A 19881-nucleotide genomic window follows, 5' to 3' on the forward strand; every position below is an offset into this window, starting at 1 on the left:
GTAAAGGCCTGGAGAGGAAGGAATCTGACAGGAGAGGAGAGTGGACCGTAGGAGAAAGGGAAGGAGGAGGAACACCAGGGGGAGGTGACGGGTGGGAAAGGTAAAGGGCTGGAGAGGAAGGAATCTGATAGGAGAGGAGAGTGGACCGTGGGAAAAAGGGAAGGAGGAGGGACACCAGGGGGAGGTGATGGGTGGGAAAGGTAAAGGGCTGGAGAGGAAGGAATCTGATAGGAGAGGAGAGTGGACCGTGGGAGAAAGGGAAGGAGGAGGGACACCAGGGGGAGGTGATGGGTGGGAAAGGTAAAGGGCTGGAGAGGAAGGAATCTGATAGGAGAGGAGAGTGGACCGTGGGAGAAAGGGAAGGAGGAGGGACACCAGGGGGAGGTGATGGGTGGGGAAGGTAAAGGGCTGGAGAGGAAGGAATCTGATAGGAGAGGAGAGTGGACCGTGGGGGAAGGGGAAGGAGGAGGGACACCAGGGGGTGGTGACGGGTGGGAATGGTAAAAGGCTGGAGAGGAAGGAATCTGATAGGAGAGGAGAGTGGACCGTGGGAGAAAGGGAAGGAGGAGGGACACCAGGGGGAGGTGACGGGTGGGAAAGGTAAAGGGCTGGAGAGGATGGAATCTGACAGGAGAGGAGAGTGGACCGTGGGAGAAAGGGAAGGAGGAGGGACACCAGGGGGAGGTGATGGGTGGGGAAGGTAAAGGCCTGGAGAGGAAGGAATCTGACAGGAGAGGAGAGTGGACCGTAGGAGAAAGGGAAGGAGGAGGAACACCAGGGGGAGGTGACGGGTGGGAAAGGTAAAGGGCTGGAGAGGAAGGAATCTGATAGGAGAGGAGAGTGGACCGTGGGAAAAAGGGAAGGAGGAGGGACACCAGGGGGAGGTGATGAGTGGGAAAGGTAAAGGGCTGGAGAGGATGGAATCTGACAGGAGAGGAGAGTGGACCGTGGGAGAAAGGGAAGGAGGAGGGACACCAGGGGGAGGTGATGAGTGGGAAAGGTAAAGGGCTGGAGAGGAAGGAATCTGACAGGAGAGGAGAGTGGACTGTGGGAGAAAGGGAAGGAGGAGGGACACCAGGGGGAGGTGATGGGTGGGAAATGTATAGGGCCGGAATGGGAAAAGAGGAGAGGGAGGAGGTGAAACGTAGAGAAGCTGGAGAAATACGAGGCCTGGTTCCTCTGAACCGAGGGTGGCCTCGCCAGCAGTTCGCGCGAGCCTGCGAATGAACGTCCGGGGAGCAGCCGGCCTCTCGCCCCCACACCCTGCCTACCTGTGCCGTCGGCCGTCTCCAACGTCCCCCCAGCCAGAGGCACCGGCTCGGAGTCGGACTTTGGGGCAGGGAGCCGCGCCCAGCCGCAGAGGTTGACGTACAGCAGCCTTTCGCCCGGCTCCTGGAAGGGAAGGAGGTGTAGACTGAGTGCCGGCCCTCCGCGCAGTCCGCGGCAGGTCGGCTACGGCCGAAACTGAACAGTCAGCAGCCACGTACCACTGGTCCCTGCGCCCACCTGCCGCTGGCCCTCCTCGGCACCTATCTGACAAGTTATTTCTCAAAAAAACATCTTGTACCGATTCTTTTGCCGTTGGACATCCCAGTAAGATTGATAAATGGTGCACTGGTGCAGATCCTGCCAGCAATAATCGGGTTGGAGATGCGTCTCTACCAAAGGAACTGTAAGGAGCTCCTTCCCCCCGGCTAGGCCGCAGGTCAGCCCTTGGGCGAGGTTCAGCATCCCCTCCGATCAGAGTCACGTCCCCTCAAGTCTGAGGTTCCTCCACTGTAGCAAACATCCTCTCCGCATCCACTCCATCCAGTCCTTTCGATGTCCGGCAGGCCTCAAAGAGATTGACCCTTCACTGTTATAATCTTCAGTGAGTGCAGCCACAGCCAGCCAATGCTCCTCACACACTATCCACTTCATCCCCGGAAACTTCTCTGCACCCTCTCCAACCCCAACACATCCTTTCTTGGATCTCGGGGCCCAAACCTGCTCACAACACAACCTGCAGGAAAGATGTAGAAGCGGCTGAAAGAGTTCAGGGAAAATTCACAAGGACGTTGTCAGGTCTGAAAGATTTGGGTTATAAGGAACACAGAAGGTTGAGGGGAAATTTGACTGTGGTAGAGGGGTACAGATAGGGTAAATGCAACTGGCTTTCTCCACGGAGGCTGGGTGGGACGACAACCAGAGGTGAAAGCTGAAACGTTAAGGGGAACATGAGGGGAAACCTTCTTCACACAGACGGTGCCTTGCGAGCACGATTTCAACATGTAAGAGGTTCGTGTAGGTACCTGGATGGTAGGGGTGTGGAAGTGGGCAGTTTAAATGGTTCAGCACAGACTGGATGGGCCAAAGGGCCTGTTTCTGTGTTGTACTTTTCTATGACTCTAAAACACTCCAAGTCTGGCTGATCCAACGCCAGCACATCCTTCCTTGCATTTAAGGGCCCAAATCTGCTCACAATACTTCAAGTGAGGCCTGTCCAATACCAACACATCCTTTCCTGGATTAGGGGCCTAAATCTGCTCACAATACTTCAAGTGAGGCCTGTCCAATACCAACACATCCTTTCCTGGATTAGGGGCCCAAATCTGCTCACAATACTTCAAGTGAGGCCTGTCCAATACCAACACACCCTTCCTTGGATTTAGGGGCCCAAATCTGCTCGCAATGACGGGTGCCTTGGAAACCCTCGTGGTAAACCTAACTGTCTCCAGCTGGCTGTTCGGGGGCACGGGCCCTGTGGTACTCGAACGCGTTCGAAGCCTCTACCCGTTCTAAAACGGACAGGGACTCGGCAGGAAGGGGAAGCGTCCGGGCCCCGGCCGCCTTACCGTTATCCGGGTCTGAAAGCAGCTGTGGGGCACCGGGGCAGCCAGCTGCTTCACCCCCTCTCCCAGCTGCTGCCGGATGAACCGACGATAGTCCTCGGGGTTGGTCTCGGACATCTCGTCCAGAGTGCTCCACAGCTGGTTCACCTGCTGCAGCAGCACCTCCTCCCTCCGCTTCCCGGCCATGGTGGCTCGCGAGTTTCTTCAGCGCTCTGTGGCGAGAGGCAACCGCGACCTTTAACCAGGCAGAAGTGCCAAGGGTTAGAAAACACGCTCGAAAGAAAACGTATCAAAAACGTTAATGACTTGAGAGGCCAGTTGATGCTAATGGCCGCCGCTCAGGTTCAGGAACAGTTATCACCCCTCCACCATCGGGAAGGAGGTACAGGAGCCTCAGGACCCACTCTACCAGGTTCAGGTACAGGTATTACCCCTCGACCATCAGGAAGGAGGTACAGGAGCCTCAGGACCCACACTACCAGGTTCAGGGACAGTTATTACCCCTCCACCATCGGGAAGGAGGTACAGGAGCCTCAGGACCCACACCACCCGGTTCAGGTACAGGTATTACCCCTCGACCATCAGAAAGGAGGTACAGGAGCCTCAGGACCCACACCACCCGGTTCAGGTACAGTTATCACCCCTCGACCATCAGGAAGGAGGTACAGGAGCCTCAGGACCCACACCACCAGGTTCAGGAACGGTTATCACCCCTCAACCATCAGGAAGGAGGTACAGGAGCCTCAGGACCCACACCACCAGGTTCAGGAACAGTTATTACCCCTCAACCATCAGGAAGGAGGTACAGGAGCCTCAGGACCCACACCACCAGGTTCAGGAACAGTTATTACCCCTCAACCATCAGGAAGGAGGTACAGGAGCCTCAGGACTCACACCACCAGGTTCAGGAACAGTTATTACCCCTCAACCATCAGGAAGGAGGTACAGGAGCCTCAGGACCCACACCACCAGGTTCAGGAACAGTTATTGCCCCTCAACCATCAGGAAGGAGGTACAGGAGCCTCAGGACCCACACCACCAGGTTCAGGAACAGTTATTACCCCTCAACCATCAGGAAGGAGGTACAGGAGCCTCAGGACTCACACCACCAGGTTCAGGAACAGTTATTACCCCTCAACCATCAGGAAGGAGGTACAGGAGCCTCAGGACCCACACCACCAGGTTCAGGAACAGTTATTGCCCCTCAACCATCAGGAAGGAGGTACAGGAGCCTCAGGACCCACACCACCAGGTTCAGGAACAGTTATCACCCCTCAAACATTAGGAAGGAGGTACAGGAGCCTCAGGACCCACACCACCAGGTTCAGGGACAGTTATCACCCCTCAACCATCAGGCTCCTGAACCAGAGGGGATAACTTCACTCGCCCCGACATTGAACACAAGCAAAAGGACTCTTCATCTCGCTATTTATTTATCGTTATTATCTGTTTTCTTCTTGCGTTTGCACGGTACGTTGTCTTTTGCACACTGGTTGTTTGACCATCCTGTCGTATGCAATCTTCAGTCGATTTTATCGTGTTTCTTTGTAACACGAGAAAATGAATCACAGGGTTGTGCGTGGTGACTCTGATTATAAACTTACTTTGAACTCTGAACACAACTCAATATTCAACTGGTGATTCCTTCAATACTTCCTTTTTTTTTAACAGAAAACACAACACAACGTCGCGGCAGCTTCTTAACTTGCCCTGCAGTCAATCTCACCTTTCCCTCCTACGCCTGCCCCCCATCTTCTCTCACCCACGTGCCGATCTTAAATACCCCTCGTGTACCCGCCTCTCCCACTGCCCCCGGCAGGACGTCCTGCACACCCACCACTGTGTAAAATACCGACCTCCCCCAATACTTCAGAACCGTAGAACACCACAGCACAGTACAGGCCCTTCAGCCCTCCATGTTGTGCCGACCCATGTAATCCTTAAAAAAAGTACTAAACCCTCACTACCCCATAACCCTCCATTTTTCTTTCATCCATGTGCCTGTCCAAGAGGCTCTTAAATACCCCTAATGTTTTAGCCTCCACCACCATCCCTGGCAAGTCATGCCAGGCATTCACAACCCTCTGTGTAAAAAGCTTACCCCTGATGTCTCCCCTAAACTTCCCTCCCTTAATTTTGTACATATGCCCTCTGGTGCTATTGGTGCCCTGGGAAACAGGTACTGACTATCCACCCTATCTGTGCCTCTCATAATCTTGTAGACCTCTGTCAAGCCCCCTCACATTCTTCTACGCTCCAAAGAGAAAAGTCCCAGCTCTGCTAACCTTGCTTCGTGTGACTTGTTCTCCAAACCAGCCAACTTTCTGGTAAATCTCCTCTGCACCCTTCCCATCACTTCCACCTCCAATCACCTTAAAATTATGCCCCCTGCTGTTAGCCTTTGAGATTTTTGATGTTGTTTTTTTGATAAGTTATCGAGTAAAACTGGGCTGTCGTGGTGGAGATGTGTCTCTACCGAAGGAGGTGTAAGGCGCTCCTTCCCTCCGCCAGCCCGCAGGGCACCCTTGGGCGAGGTGGAGCACCTGCTTAGCCCCCCGATCAGGGTCACGGGAAGCCGCGGGAGCAGGCGGTGGACGGTCGTACGAGCGGCCGGTGCGGATCGCAAGTCTTGGTGATGCGACCGCTGACTTGCCAGGCGGACGGTCTCTGAAAGGAATTGATAACGGCAGGGGCTCACCCGTCTTGTAAAGACACACACGTTGCCCAGAAGAAGCCAACGGCACACCTCTCCCGTAGAAAAATTTGCCAAGAACAATCACGGCCGTGGAAAGACCCTGGTGGCCCTGGTTATATGACACAGCACGTCACGGAGGGACGATCTAAAACCTGCCGAAGGCGGCAGGGTCAACCGGGCTCTCAGAGATTTCAGTCAGGCTCCTGACAAGCTCTGGCATAGCAGGCATAGTCTAGAAGTTGAAGGCACAAAGGAACGGAAGACATGTTGGCAAAGTGCACCCAAAATTGGCTTGGGGTTAGGGGGAAGACAATAGTAATGGAGCGGTGTTGGATCCGGTTGTTCTTCTTTATATACTTTTTAGAAGATATTAATTGAGTTTTTTTTTGAATATGTTATGAATGTACCACAGCTCTGAGGGGCCGAAGGGTGTGGGGTAGCCCCCTCCTTTGTGAGAATCGCAAGATCACTATTGATTTGGGTCAGGAGACCCAGGAAATGAGAGAGAGAGACGTGCTGAATGTCTTGTTACCCCGGCGATATAAAGCTACGGGAAACGGCCATTGTCTCTTGGAGACGGACTTGTGTATTGCAATACACAATCGTGGAAGCCCTCGGGCAAAGTGGGCTGGTTGAGGGAGGGATTGCATCACCCCCAACCTGACTGACATCTGCGACCCTGTGAGTCAGGATAAAAGAGGGTCTGTGGGAACAGCCCCTTCAGACGCTCCAGAAGAAACGCTAGCGATCCCGTAACAGCGAAAGCCGGTGGGAAGGAGGCCATGTGCGTTCGGTTCCATTTTGCCCCGGAACCGGTGGCTTTTACCACAGGAGAACGGCTTTTAGCTAACAACGGGGAAACCAACTCCCACCGACTCTCGAAGGATTGTTATCATAAAAGAACTGGGCAAGTTTAACCCGTCTTTCTCTCAAACCCAAAACGCTGCAGCTTGAACGAACCAACAGTGACTTTTATATTTCCATCGGACAATACATTATCCCCTAGGCAACGATAGAGCTATTTCTTATTGTTTATTATTATACCCGTGCTTTGAGATTTAGTATTGACAACGTATATTATCTGTATGTTTACATTGATATTATTTTTGTGTATCTTTATCAATAAATACTGTTAAAAATAGTACAATCAGACTTCAATGGACCTCTCTATCTTTGCTGGTAAGTGACCCGTTTTCGGGGTACGAAACAAATGTATCATAGACTTTTTACTGATATAATTTGCATGTTTAACAACTATGTCCTGTTCAGTCCGTGGTGGTTTGCCGCCACCCACTGGCAGAAGGCGGTATCGCAGCTGTATTAGCTCGTCAATTGAATGGAATTGGCTTTATTTCTTACATCCTTCATGTACACGAGGAGTAAACATCTTTACGCTATGTCTCTCTCTAAATGTGCAATTTACAGTAATTTGTAATAACTAGTATGTACCACAGGACAATCAATATAGCTTCGCACTCAAACCAGCCTGAGTTCATCAGTCTGACGGCCTGGTGGGAGAAGCTGTCCCGGAGCCTGTCGGTCCTGGCTTTTATGCTGCGGGACCGTTTCCCGGGTGGGAGAAGCTGGAACAGTTTGTGTTTGGGGTGACTCGGGTCCCCAGTGATCCTTCGGGCCCCTTTTTACACCCCTGTCTCTGTAAATGTCCTGAATGGTGGGGATTTCACATCTACAGATGGGCCGGGCTGTCCACACCACTCTCTGCAGAGTCCTGCCATTGAGGGAGATACAGTTCACGTACCAGGCCGTGATGCAGCCGGTCAGGATGCCCTCAGTCGTGCCCCCGTAGAAAGTCCTGAGGATTTGGGGGGCCCCCACACCAAACTTCTTCAACCGTTAAACATATGATAACAAGACTCTGTTATCAAAGGGATTCCTGTTATCAGAAGTATAGAGAAGATGGATTTTTCAAAAGCACGATATTGAATCTCTTTAATGTAACATCTCCCTTGTTAATTTGTACCATTATTTAAACTTTGAAATAAATGTTCGTGAAAACCAAAGTTTCTCAGTCATTCCTGAACCCCTGAAAGGGATTAAAAAATAATCTCGCCATCCGACGGGGTGTTTCCCTTACCGGAAATCTGCAAAGAGACTTGCCTCCGGCAATAGCGCTGGGACCAACTTTCCCTCTGCTATTTCTTTACAGCTGGGCAAAACGACCTTTGCCCCGAGCAGGAAATTTTCAGGGTTGCGTGGCGTTTGGTGTCCGAGTCCGGAGCCCGATTCTTGTGTTAGAGGGTTTGTACTGTATTCACGTGACCAGCTGGGTTCTCTCAGTGCCCTCCCCAAGTCCAAAGGCAGAACGGTTCGTAGGTTCATTGGTCGGCAAATTGGCCAGTGACTAGGCCAGGGTTAAATAGGTGGGTTACCGGGTGTGGCAGCTCGAAGGGCCGGAACATGAACATACATAGAACAGTACAGCATGCTACAGGCCCTTCGGCCCACAATGTTGTGCCGACCCTCAAAACCTGCCTCCCATATAACCCCCACCTTAAATTCCTCCATATACCTGTCCATTAGTCTCTTAAGCTTCACTAGTGTATCTGCCTCCACCACTGACTCAGGCAGTGCATTCCATGCACCAACCACTCTCTGAGTGAAAAACCTTCCTCTAATATCCCCCTTGAACTTCCCTCCCCTCACCTTAAAGCCACGTCCTCTTGTATTGAGCAGTGGTGCCCTGGGGAAGAGGCGCTGGCTGTCCACTCTGTCTATTCCTCTTAATATCTTGTACACCTCTATCATGTCTCTTCTCATCCTCCTTCTCTCCAAAGAGTAAAGCCCTAGCTCCCTTAATCTCTGATCATAATCCATACTCTCTAAACCAGGCAGCATCCTGGTAAATCTCCTCTGTACCCTTCCCAATGCTTCCACATCCTTCCTATAGTGAGGTGACCAGAACTGGACACAGTACTCCAAGTGTGGCCTAACCAGAGTTTTATAGAGCTGCATCATTACCCCGCGACTCTTAAACGCTATCTCGCGACTTATGAAAGCTAACACCCCTGGCGTACATTTCAAATAAATTTATAAAATGTATAAATTACAGCACTGTACAAAAATCTTAGGCACACACATATATCTAGCTAGGGTGCCTAAGACTTTTGCATGGGTCAACGTGAAGCGAGTTTGTAAATCTGGCGAGAATGTTGGGAATGGTGAGGGTGGAGCGCCCGCGGAAGGTGGTAGAGAAGGAGTGCCGGGGCTGGGTGGTGGTGGTGGGGGGGGGGGGGATGTGGAGACACACACCCAGCCCTGAGACACCAGGCAAGGTCATTCGATTCCAAACAATTAGTTTACTGATCATTACAGAACATCTCTCTGGTGAACATCCCTTTCCCATCCCCTTTTCCCAACCATGATTCCCTCCTCTCCATCCCCCTTAAATATAGGTAGGGTGCCTAAGATCTTTGCACAGTCGTGTGCTTTGCAATAACTTTGCAGAAGGCATAAAAAGTGAAGGTGGTGTGGGTCATAGTAATAATGATAATAATAATTTATTTTCAGGGCACTTTTCACACAGAGGAGAAAGTTCAAGTGTCTGACAAAGGGACAGAAATACAAAGATGAAAACAAAACATTAATAAAAATGAAAGTAACAGAGAAGAAGACACAAATCTTACTATGTTATAGATGTTCACAAGATCTATAAATTTGCCGATGATTGAACCATTGTTGGCCGAGTTTCAGATGGAGATGAGAGGGCGTACAGAAGAGAGGTTAACCATTGACCCTGATTCTGATATAATTGGCAGAGATAGGGCAGTCAGAGTGTTTTCCCTGGGGCAGGAAGAATCCAAAACCGCAGGATGAGGGGTTTCGGGTGACAATAGACAATAGGTGCAGGAGTAGGCCATTCACTGTGATCATGGCTAATCATACACAATCAGTACCCCGTTCCTGCCCTCTCCCCATATCCCTTGACTCCACTATCTTTAAGAGCTCTATCTAACTCTTTCTTGAAAGCATCCAGAGAATTGGCCTCCATTGCCTTCTGAGGCAGAGCATTCCACAGATCCACAACTCTCTGGGTGGAAAAGTTTTTCCTCAACTCCGTTCTAAATGGCCTACCCCTTATTCTTAAACTGTGGGCTCTGGTTCTGGACTCCCCCATCATCGGGAACATGCTTCCTGCCTCTAGCGTGTCCAATCCCTTAATCATCTTATATGTTTCAATCAGATCCCCTCTCATCCTTCTAAACTCCAGTGTATACAAGCCCAGTCGCTCCAATCTTTCAACGTGTGACAGTCCCGCCATTCCGGGAATTAACTTTGTGAACCTACGCTGCACTCCCTCAACAGCAAGAATGTCCTTCCTCAAATCTGGAGACCAAAACTGCACACAGTACTCCAGGCGTGGGTCTCACCAGGGCCCTGTACAGCTGCAGAAGGACCTCTTTACTCCCATATTCAACTCCTCTTGTTATGAAGGCCAACATGCCATTAGCTTTCTTCACTGCCTGCTGTACCTGCATGCTTACTTTCCGTGACTGATGAACAAGAACACCTAGGTCTCATTGCACTTCCCCTTTTCCGAAGGGGAATGGGGTGAGAGGGCAGAAATGGAGCTCTGAGGGGTATGTCATTTACCCAGAGGACCGGGGTCTCACTCTCTCCCTCCTCTCCCAGTGACATTCACCCAGAGTGTTGCAAATGGGAAGCGTGAAGCATTGCTGAGGATCCCTACCCCACCCCCCCTCCCGACCCACAATCTCCCAGACCCAGGACCGTTGGGAAGGGGATAGAGGAGCATTTGGACTGCAAGACTGGGTAACCAGCTTCATCCCCCTGGGCTGTGAGACTAATGAACCTCCCCCAGCCACCGGCACAGGGAGCTGTTGACTGTTCACCTGGGCTGCGTGGTGATTTGCGTGTCTGGGGGTCCGGAGGGACCTTGCTTTGTTGGGTTGTGTGCAGCCAGAGGAGTTGCCAAACGGAGCAGGCTTCCTGGGCGAGAGGGAAGGGAGAGCGGGACGCCGAGGCCACCCCGGGGTGTCAGGCGCTGCCCAAACGTACAGGACGGTCGGCGTGGTCTACTTTTGTGAATGAATCCACTAGCAACGGGGCGGGAGGCCGACGCTGAACGGCGATTGGTCCAATTATACAGCGTCATCCAATCGGAATGCGGATCGGACAGGACCCGCTGCTGATTGGACAGCACAACGATCAATCAGGACGGCAGCGGTCATCCAATCGAAATCCGAACTGTCCCGAAGACGACCAATCACAAAGAGGCCACAGAGAAGCGGTACCTGTCATCCAATCCAAATGCGGCGTGCACCAGGCCTGATTCTGAATAGGCAGCACGACGACCAATCAAAACGGCGACGCGCAATTCTAATCCAATCGGAAACGCCGTCCACTGGCGACGGGTTTCTGTTGATTGCCCGCAAGTAACGGCGCAGCTGTGAAGCGGATTCAGACAGATGCGGAGGCCGGGGCCGGCTGAGGCGGCGCTGCCGGGGCCCCGGGGCTGGGAGCGCTCGGCCCGCGGAGTCGGAACACAGGCAGCGCCACCGAACCAACCACCGCCGTTACCCCGGGCGACCGGACCGATACCGGAAGTAGCCTCCGACCCGGAAACCGTCCCTGCGAATCCGCTTCCCCCAGCGCACCGCTAAAGCTAAAGTTGCGCTGCCGGCTGAGGAAATGCGGGCGAGGACGAAGTGCGGGAGTTCGTGAAGAGAGTCCGGCGGTAAACAGGTCCGTAACGAGGGCCGCCAGAGGAACTGCGCGCCGCACCGCTTTAAAATCAATCAGCGGAGGTTGAATCAAAGGTTCCGGGGGGGGGGGGAAGAGAAAGCGAACGGCGGGTCCTGAATCTAGAAACCACTCGTCCTCCCCTAGGAACTGGGAGGGAGAGGATGCCTGGGTGGGGTGGGACGTAAGCGGAAAATATCCGGGTTGGGGGAACGCCGCCGGAACGAACACAACCTGTTGCTCGGCGACCCGGAGCGGTGAGGCGGGGGCGCCGCCCAAGACTTCCGGTCAGGAGCGTTCGGGTCGGGAGGGTGCGGACGGGCCGGACGGCCGGGGCCAGGTGAGAAACGATGACTGTGGACGTGGGGCCGAGAGGCCGGGAGGAGCTGGGGGAATCGGGGAGGGGGAACGAAGCCGAGAGATTCCCCCCCCCTCCTCCGGGTTAACCCCGCCTGGACTGCACAGCAAGATCCCATAGAGGTTGGCTGGACACGGGGACCCGTCCCCATCCCTCCCAATCCCCTCCCCCTCACCTCACGTCCCCTCTCTCCCCATCCCCCTCTCTCCCCTCCCTCCCCATCCCCTCCCCCTCACCTCACTTCCCGTCCCCCTCACCTCACTTCCCATCCCTCCCAATCCCCCTCACACCTCACATCCCCTTTCTCCCCATCCCTCCCTCCCCTCCCTCCCAATCCCCCTCACCTCACCTCACTTCCCGTCCCCCCCCACTCCCCCTCACTCCCAATCCTCCTCACCTCACATCCCCCTCTCTCCCCGTCCCCCCACTCCCCTCCCCTCCCTCCCAATCCCCCTCTCCTCACCTCACATCCCCCTCTCCCCAACCCCCCCTCCCCTCCCTCCCAATCCCCCTCCCCTCCCTCCCAATCCCCCTCACACATCCCCCTCTCTCCCCGTCCCCCCCCTCCCCTCCCTCCCAATCCCCCTCACCTCACATCCCCCTCTCTCCCCGTCCCCCCACTCCCCTCCCCTCCCTCCCAATCCCCCTCACCTCACCTCACATCCCCCTCTCCCCAACCCCCCCTCCCCTCCCTCCCAATCCCCCTCCCCTCCCTCCCAATCCCCCTCACACATCCCCCTCTCTCCCCGTCCCCCCCTCCCCTCCCTCCCAATCCCCCTCACCTCACCTCACATCCCCCTCTCTCCCCAACCCCCCCTCCCTCCCAATCCCCCTCACCTCACATCCCCCTCTCTCCCCGTCCCCCCTCCCCTCCCTCCCAATCCCCCCTCCCCTCCCAATCCCCCTCACCTCACATCCCCCTCCCCATCCCCCCCCTCCCCTCCCTCCCAATCCCCCTCACCTCACCTCACATCCCCCGCTCTCCCCGTCCCCCCTCCCCCTCCCTCCCAATCCCCTCACCTCATGTCCCCTCTCTCCCCGTCCCTGTCTCCCCCTCCCTCCCAATCCCCCATCCCCCTCACCTCACATCCCCCCTCTCCCCGTCCCTGTCCTCCCTCCCAATCCCCCTCACCTCACGTCCCCCTCTCTCCCCATCACCCCTCATGTCCCCCTCTCTCCCCTCATGTCCCTCTCCCTGTCACCCTTTTCCCCATCCCTTTTTCCCCATCACCCCTCATGTCCCCCCTCTCTCCCTGGCCCCCGCTCCCCTTGCTCCCATCCCCCTCCCCCTCTCTCCCAGCCTCATCCCTCCCACCCTCATCCCCCTCCAGTCTCCTCCCATCTCCCGCCAAAAAGGCCTCGGCCCACACCACAAAAACCCCTTGGGAACCTTCCCCCTAACTCCACTGTCCTGACTGGCTGACACAACATTCCCACTGAACAACGAAGCCCCTTAACACAGCTCAAACCCAGACGAGCTGAAAACAGGACTGACAGCTCTTGTGCATCTGCTAAATTGAAATATCTATGGCATGGCAGATTAACAAAAATCTTAGCCAGGGCATTGCACATACAACGTCTCAGACTTTTGCCCACCATACTGTATTTGTCAACGTGGAGCGGAGAGGGTTTGTAGACCTGGCGGGAGCAAAGGATGTTGGGAATGGCGAGGGTGGTGCGCCGTGGGAGGGGCGTGGGACGGGGCAGAGAAGTGAATGCTGGTGGCAAGTGAGGTAGCATGGGTACTGAGACACCGAGCAAGGTCATTTGATTCTAAACGGTCGGTTTATTGATCATTAGAGAACGTCTCTCTGGTGCTTTGCGCTCTCTTCCCCTTTTCCCTACCAAAATTCCCCTCTCCCTGCCCCCCCCCCCCCCACCTTTCCCACTCTCAGTCCGTGATAGAGACCCAGATCAGAATCAGGTTTATCAACATCCACATATATCAAGAAATTAGTTTTTATTTTTGCAACAGCGGTACAGCGCCATGCGTAAAATTGCCGTAGCCCTGTGCGAGAGTCTCAGGCGGCCCAGCTGTGTAAATGTGCCCCAGGTTTTCTCGCACAGTGCCGCATGTGTGACGTTTTCACCTTGGCCCCGGAAGCGGCACTGTTTTGTTGGGCTGTGCACGCGGCGGAACGAAATTACAATTGAACTGTTAAATTCACGGTCGCCCCACTTGTGAAATTCGTTCAGCTTTTAGATTTGAAAAAAAAAATGTTGAGCACGGAACCTTGAGAAAACCCTGTGACCGTTCTAGTTACCTACGGCAAAGGTTGCAGGGTTTCTGAACGAAAGCCGAAGATCTGGCACGGGATTCGATTCGAGTGGATGCAAGTGTCACCAACACTTCAGGAGGACTGAAGTATAAAGGCAGAGGTGTAAGGCACTGGTGAGCAGATTTGGGCCCCTTTGTCGGAAGAAACAACATGACGTGGTGTTGGAAAGAGGTTCACGACAATTATTCTGGCTTTGAACGGCGTGTCTTGTGAGAGGTGTATGATGGCGCTGGGCCTGTGTTCACTGGGATTCAGGGAACGATGGGGGTGGGGGGGGATTTGTTGTTGGGGATCTAATTGAAACGTATTGAATGTTGAAAGGCCTCGATAGAGTGGGTGTGGAGAGGATGTTTCCTATAGTGGGGGAGTCTAGGACCAGAGGACACAGATAGAGTGGATGTGGAGAGGATGTTTCCTATAGTGGGGGAGTCTAGGACCAGAGGACACAGATAGAGTGGATGTGGAGAGGATGTTTCCTATAGTGGGGGAGTCTAGGACCAGAGGACACAGATAGAGTGGATGTGGAGAGGATGTTTCCTATAGTGGGGGAGTCTAGGACCAGAGGATAGAGATAGAGTGGATGTGGAGAGGATGTTTCCTATAGTGGGGGAGTCTAGGACCAGAGGATAGAGATAGAGTGGATGTGGAGAGGATGTTTCCTATAGTGGGGGAGTCTAGGACCAGAGGACACAGAGAGAGTGGATGTGGAGAGGTTGTTTCCTATAGTGGGGGAGTCTAGGACCAGAGGACACAGATAGAGAGGATGTGGAGAGGATGTTTCCTATAGTGGGGGAGTCTAGGACCAGGGGACACAGATAGAGTGGATGTGGAGAGGATGTTTCCTATAGTGGGGGAGTCTAGGACCAGAGGACACAGATAGAGTGGATGTGGAGACGATGTTTCCTATAGTGGGGGAGTCTAGGACCAGAGGACACAGATAGAGTGGGTGTGGAGAGGATGTTTCCTATATTGGGGGAGTCTAGGACCAGAGGACACAGATAGAGTGGATGTGGAGAGGATGTTTCCTGTAGTGGGGGAGTCTAGGACCAGAGGACACAGATAGAGTGGGTGTGGAGAGGATGTTTCCTGTAGTGGGGGAGTCTAGGACCAGAGGACACAGATAGAGTGGGTGTGGAGAGGATGTTTCCTGTAGTGGGGGAGTCTAGGACCAGAGGACACAGATAGAGTGGGTGTGGAGAGGATGTTTCCTACAGTGGGGGAGTCTAGGACCAGAGGGTACAGCCCCAGAGTAGAGTATTGTCCTTTTAGAACAGAGATGAGGAGGAATTTCTTCAGCCCGAGGGTGGTGAATCTGTGGAATTCGTTGCCAGAGGCGGCTGTGGAGGCCGAGTCACTGGGTTTATTTAAGGCAGAGGTTGATAAGTTATTGATTGGTCAGGGCGTGAAGGGGTTCGGGGGAAAACACGGGGTTGGGGCTGAGAGGGAAAATGGATCAGAGGGGATGGAATGGTGGAGCAGACTGAATGGGCCAATTCTGATCTTGAATCTTGTCGTCTGATAAGCTGAATTTATCTCTCAACTCTCTGTCCCCGTCATGTCAATACTACTGGAAGCATGCTATGATCACGTCCTGAATTCAAGGGAATGATAGGGTTAATGTATCAGGAGTGTTCGATGGCTCTGTGCCTGTACTTGCTACAACTTAGAAGATGTACTGGTGCATTTTTCCCCCTCCTAATTTTCGTTTCTGGTGTCCTCTGCTCAATGAGATTTGTCCTGGGAGTGAAAAGGTTAACGGATCAGGAGCGTTTGACGGCTCTGGGCCTGTACTCGCTGGAGTTTAGAGGAATGAGGGGCCTTCTTGCCTAAAGCTCTCAAACATTGAAGTGTCTGGATAAAATGGATGTGCAGAAGATGTTTCGTATGGTGTGGGAGTCCAGGGCCAGAGGGCACAGTTTCGGAACAGAGGGACGTCCATTTAGACTGGAGACGAGGAGGAATTTCCTTAGCCAGAAAGCGGTGGTTTCGTTAGCTTCCCCTTTTTCCCCAACCACGATTCCCCTCTCGCTTCCCCTTTTCCCAACCATGATTCCCCTCTCCCTTCCCGTTCCCCAACCATGATTCCCCTCTCCCTTCCCCTTTTCCCAATCATGATTCCCCCTCTCCCTTCCCCTTTTCCCAACCGTGATTCCCCCTCTCCCTTCCCCTTTTCCCAACCGTGATTCCCCTTCTCCCTTCCCCTTTTCCCAACCATGATTCCCCCTCCCTTCCCCTTTCCCCAACCATGATTCCCCTCTCCCTTCCCCTCTTCCCAACCATGATTCCCCTCTCCCTTCCCCTTTTCCCAACCACGATTCCTCTCTCCCTGTCCCCTTTTCCCAACCATGATTTCCCTCTCCTTTCCCCTTTTTCCCCAACCACGATTCCTCTCTCCCTTCCCCTTTCCCCAACCACGATTCCTCTCTCCCTTCCCCTTTCCCCAACCACGATTCCTCTCTCCCTGTCCCCTTTTCCCAACCATGATTTCCCTCTCCCTTCCCCTTTTTCCCCAACCATGATTCCCCTCTCCCTTCCCCTTTCCCCAACCACGATTCCTCTCTCCCTTCCCCTTTCCCCAACCACGATTCCTCTCTCCCTTCCCCTTTCCCCAACCATGATTCCCCTCTCCCTTCCCCTTTCCCCAACCATGATTCCCCTCTCCCTTCCCCTTTCCCCAACCATGATTCCTCTCTCCCTGTCTCCTTTTCCCAACCGTGATTTCCCCCTCTCCCTTCCCCTTTTCCCAACCACGATTCCTCTCTCCCTTCCCCTTTTCCCAACCATGACTCCCCCTCTCCCTGTTTCCCCCCCCCTTCCCACTCTCTCAGTCCACAATAGAGACCCATATCAGAATTAGGTTTATCTTCACTCTCATATGTCATGAAATTTGTGTTTTTTTTGGGGGCAGCGGTACAGTGCGATACATAAAGCACTGTGCAAAAGTCTTTGGCTCCCTAGCTGTAGACATGTGCAGGAGACACTCCGGATGGCATTGAGAATGACGGACTGCTCTTTTGTTTGTCAGGACACCTCCCGCGATGGCTCGGATCCCCGTGGGCAAAGTTCTTCTGCGAAATGTCATTCGGCACACAGATGCACACAACAAGGTACGCGGAAGGGTTAACGGATCAGGAGCGTTTGATGTCTCTGGGCCTGTGCTCACTGGAGTTTAGAAGAACGGGGTTTGGGTGGTGGGGTGAAAATGTCATTGAAACCTGTTGAAGTTTGAAAGAGCAAAGGGTTAACGGATCAGGAGCGTTTGATGTCTCTGGGCCTGTGCTCACTGGAGTTTAGAAGAACGGGGTTTGGGTGGTGGGGGGGAAATGTCATTGAAACCTGTTGAAATTTGAAAGAGCAGGATAGAATGGATGTGGAGAGGATGTTTCCCATGGGGGGGGGTCTAGGACAGCCTCAGAATAGAAGGGCGACCATTCAGATAGGAGATGAGGAGGGGTTTCTTTAGCCAGAGGGTGGTGAATCGGTGGATCTTGTCACCACGGGCGGCTGTGGAGGGCAAGTCATCGGGTGTATTTAAAGGGGAGGTTCTTGATTAGTCAGGGCGTCGAGGCAGGAGAATACATTTGACGGGCATGATGGAATGGCGGACTAGACGCGATGGGCTGACTGGCCTAATTCTGCTTCCTATGTGTGTCTCAAGGTGGGGAGGCTCTGGAATCGTCAGTGCTGAAAGCTGGGTTGCTGAAGTATTTACAGTGGAGGTGGGGGGTGTCTGCAGACCAAAAGGGTGAGGGGAAACCGGGGAGTGGGAGGCTGGCGTTGATCGGCCGTGACTACGTTGAACGATGGGACACTGTGCCGCCTCCTGGTCCTGAAGAGGGAACTCAACCCGGAAAAGCGTAAAGGGTTTTGCTCTGAAAGCAGAATACGGGGTTCTTATCGGCGGAGAAGGACAGTCGGATCTTGGCGTCCGTGTCCGGAGATGCCTCTGAGTCGATCGGGCATACGTCAGTTGGCCTTCATTCGTCAGGGGAGTGGGAGGCTGGCGTTGATCGGCCGTGACTACGTTGAACGATGGGACACTGTGCCGCCTCCTGGTCCTGAAGAGGGAACTCATCCCGGAAAAGCATGAAGGGTTTTGCTCTGAAAGCAGAATACGGGGTTCTCATCGGCTGAGAAGGACAGTCGGATCTTGGCGTCCGTGTCCGGAGATGCCTCTGAGTCGATCGGGTGGTTAAGAAGGCATACGTCAGTTGGCCTTCATTCGTCAGGGGAGTGGGCTGGAGAGCCGGTGAGGTAACGTTGTGACTCTGCGAAACCCTGGTTGGATCGCACTGGGAGTATCGCGTTCGGTTCTGGCCTCCTCGCTTCAGGGAGGGTGCAGAGGAGATTTACCAGGGTGCTGCGCGAACCTGAATCCGGTTTGTTATCACTGGCGTGTGATGTGAAATCTGTTAACTTGGCAGCAGCGGTTCAATGCAACACATAATCTAGCAGAGAGAAAAAAGAAATAAACAGGTAAATCAATTACGTATATTGAATAACTTTAAATAAAGACAGAAATACTGTATACTTAAAAAAAAGAAGTGAGGTAGTATCCAAAGATTCAAAGTCTATTCAGGAATCGGATGGCGATCGAACTCCCCTCGATGAGCTGCCGACCGCGGCCCGACGAGCCCCGACCGCCCGGAGCGACTGGTTTTGAGGCGCCAGTGACCCGCCTTTGCCCCCTTCTCCCGTCGGTAGAAACGGTTCCGCCGGGCTTGGTGGCTGAGCCACACGTGAACACCGAGAGCTGGACTCGGTTGTCAGAGGTTATTGAAGGTGCACGCCGTTGGGAGTGTTTAATAGAGGAGCTCGTCCCCATCGCCACCCCCTGGCTATAACAACCTTAAGGAAGCTTATTGTATTAGGCAGTGAGTTAATCTTATTCCAGCAAGCTAGTATCTGTGCTCGAACCTGGTGCGATGTGCTTTCAGGCTTTTGTATTTTCCGCCCGATGGGAGAAGAGAGAATGTCTGGGGTGGGTGGGGGCTTTGATTATGCCGGTGAGAATACTGGGGAATTGTTTTTCTGACTCGGTGCAAGGTCAGCAATAACGAAAAGGTTTCACAACAGAGGGGGCAAGAGGTCAGACCGGTGGGGAGTGCGGAGCGTAATGCCGAAGGACGTGACGGGGACAGGGAGGGTTGGATCCGGTGTTCCTCCTGACTCCCGTGGACCAACCCGTTGCTCCCGAGCAGGAGATCTTCTTTCAAAACCCGGCCCGAAAATCACGCGGTGCTCTAATGGAACGGTAGGCAAAAGAAAATCCCAGCTGCGCAACAACGGAGGCTACGTGCGTGGGAGCGTTTCGGTTACGGCGCGGCCGCGCACTCCGGGGGAACGGTGGTCGGATCCTCCACGATCTTCTGCCCTTGCTCTGGGATTTCAGTCCCTCCGGCTCCAGTGACCACATTCCCTCAACCTCCCCTGGGATTTCAGTCACTCCTCTCCTTTTCCTTTTTTTTTAATCGCTAATCTCCTTATTGCAACAGCAACAAATTACATTCAGTACAACCAATTGCCGATTACATTTTGACTGTTGAACCCAGCCACCCCCCAACCTTCTTCACCACCCCTCCTCTACCCCTTACCCCTCCACCCACCAACTGAATAGTAGTTCATACACTGACAGAGCATTCCTATTTTAACAGAAGATCTTTTGAGTTAGATATCAAATTTGTCCACATTAAGATTGAGTTTGGTCGTGCATCATTTACTCCGGCTGGTGATAGTTCCGGGTAAGAAATGTCCATGATGTTCCGAAGCCAGTGAGTATTTGAAATATCGCGGGGAGGTTTCCAACGCTGGACTGCAATCTCCTCAGCTGCAGACAGGCCAGCCAACCAGACTTTGCGTGTTTTTTCCGTGAGGGAAAGGTGGGAGTCATCATTTAGAAGGTGTACAGCGGGGTCCATTGGTAATTGTACCCCCGTTAGTTCTGTAAGAGTACCGATAACCTTCCCCCACAAACCCCTGGACACTCCCACACAACGT

At 53.4% G+C, this 19881-nt stretch overlaps 2 protein-coding genes across 8 annotated transcripts in view; one reads left to right on the top strand and one right to left on the bottom strand.

Annotated features, from left to right (window-relative positions):
• Positions 1–10940, bottom strand: part of pih1d2 (PIH1 domain containing 2) — a 77635-nt gene extending 66695 nt beyond the window's left edge. For 2 of the 4 annotated variants that reach the window (XM_059957957.1, XM_059957954.1), the window contains exons 1-3: positions 10800–10940; positions 2835–3066; positions 1272–1392 (exon numbers count right to left, since the gene is read on the bottom strand). In XM_059957957.1, coding sequence (XP_059813940.1) covers positions 1272–1392; positions 2835–3017 — 304 coding nt within the window. In that variant the 5' untranslated portion in view covers positions 3018–3066; positions 10800–10940. Of the gene's footprint in view, positions 1–1271; positions 1393–2834; positions 3067–7285; positions 7421–10799 lie in introns of all 4 variants that reach the window. The other 2 variants (XM_059957955.1, XM_059957956.1) reach the window with 2 other exon arrangements.
• A 177-nt stretch (positions 10941–11117) lies between these two features.
• nkapd1 (NKAP domain containing 1) overlaps positions 11118–19881 on the top strand; it is a 43603-nt gene continuing 34839 nt past the window's right edge. Inside the window, exons 1-2 of one of the 4 annotated variants that reach the window (XM_059957960.1) lie at positions 11118–11250; positions 16910–16991. In XM_059957960.1, the coding sequence (XP_059813943.1) occupies positions 16923–16991 (69 nt within the window). In that variant the 5' untranslated portion in view covers positions 11118–11250; positions 16910–16922. Of the gene's footprint in view, positions 11251–11442; positions 11588–16909; positions 16992–19881 lie in introns of those variants that run through there. The other 3 variants (XM_059957961.1, XM_059957958.1, XM_059957962.1) reach the window with 3 other exon arrangements.

This window comes from Hypanus sabinus, assembly GCF_030144855.1.
Source record: "Hypanus sabinus isolate sHypSab1 chromosome X2 unlocalized genomic scaffold, sHypSab1.hap1 SUPER_X2_unloc_13, whole genome shotgun sequence".
Classification (NCBI taxonomy): domain Eukaryota; kingdom Metazoa; phylum Chordata; class Chondrichthyes; order Myliobatiformes; family Dasyatidae; genus Hypanus; species Hypanus sabinus.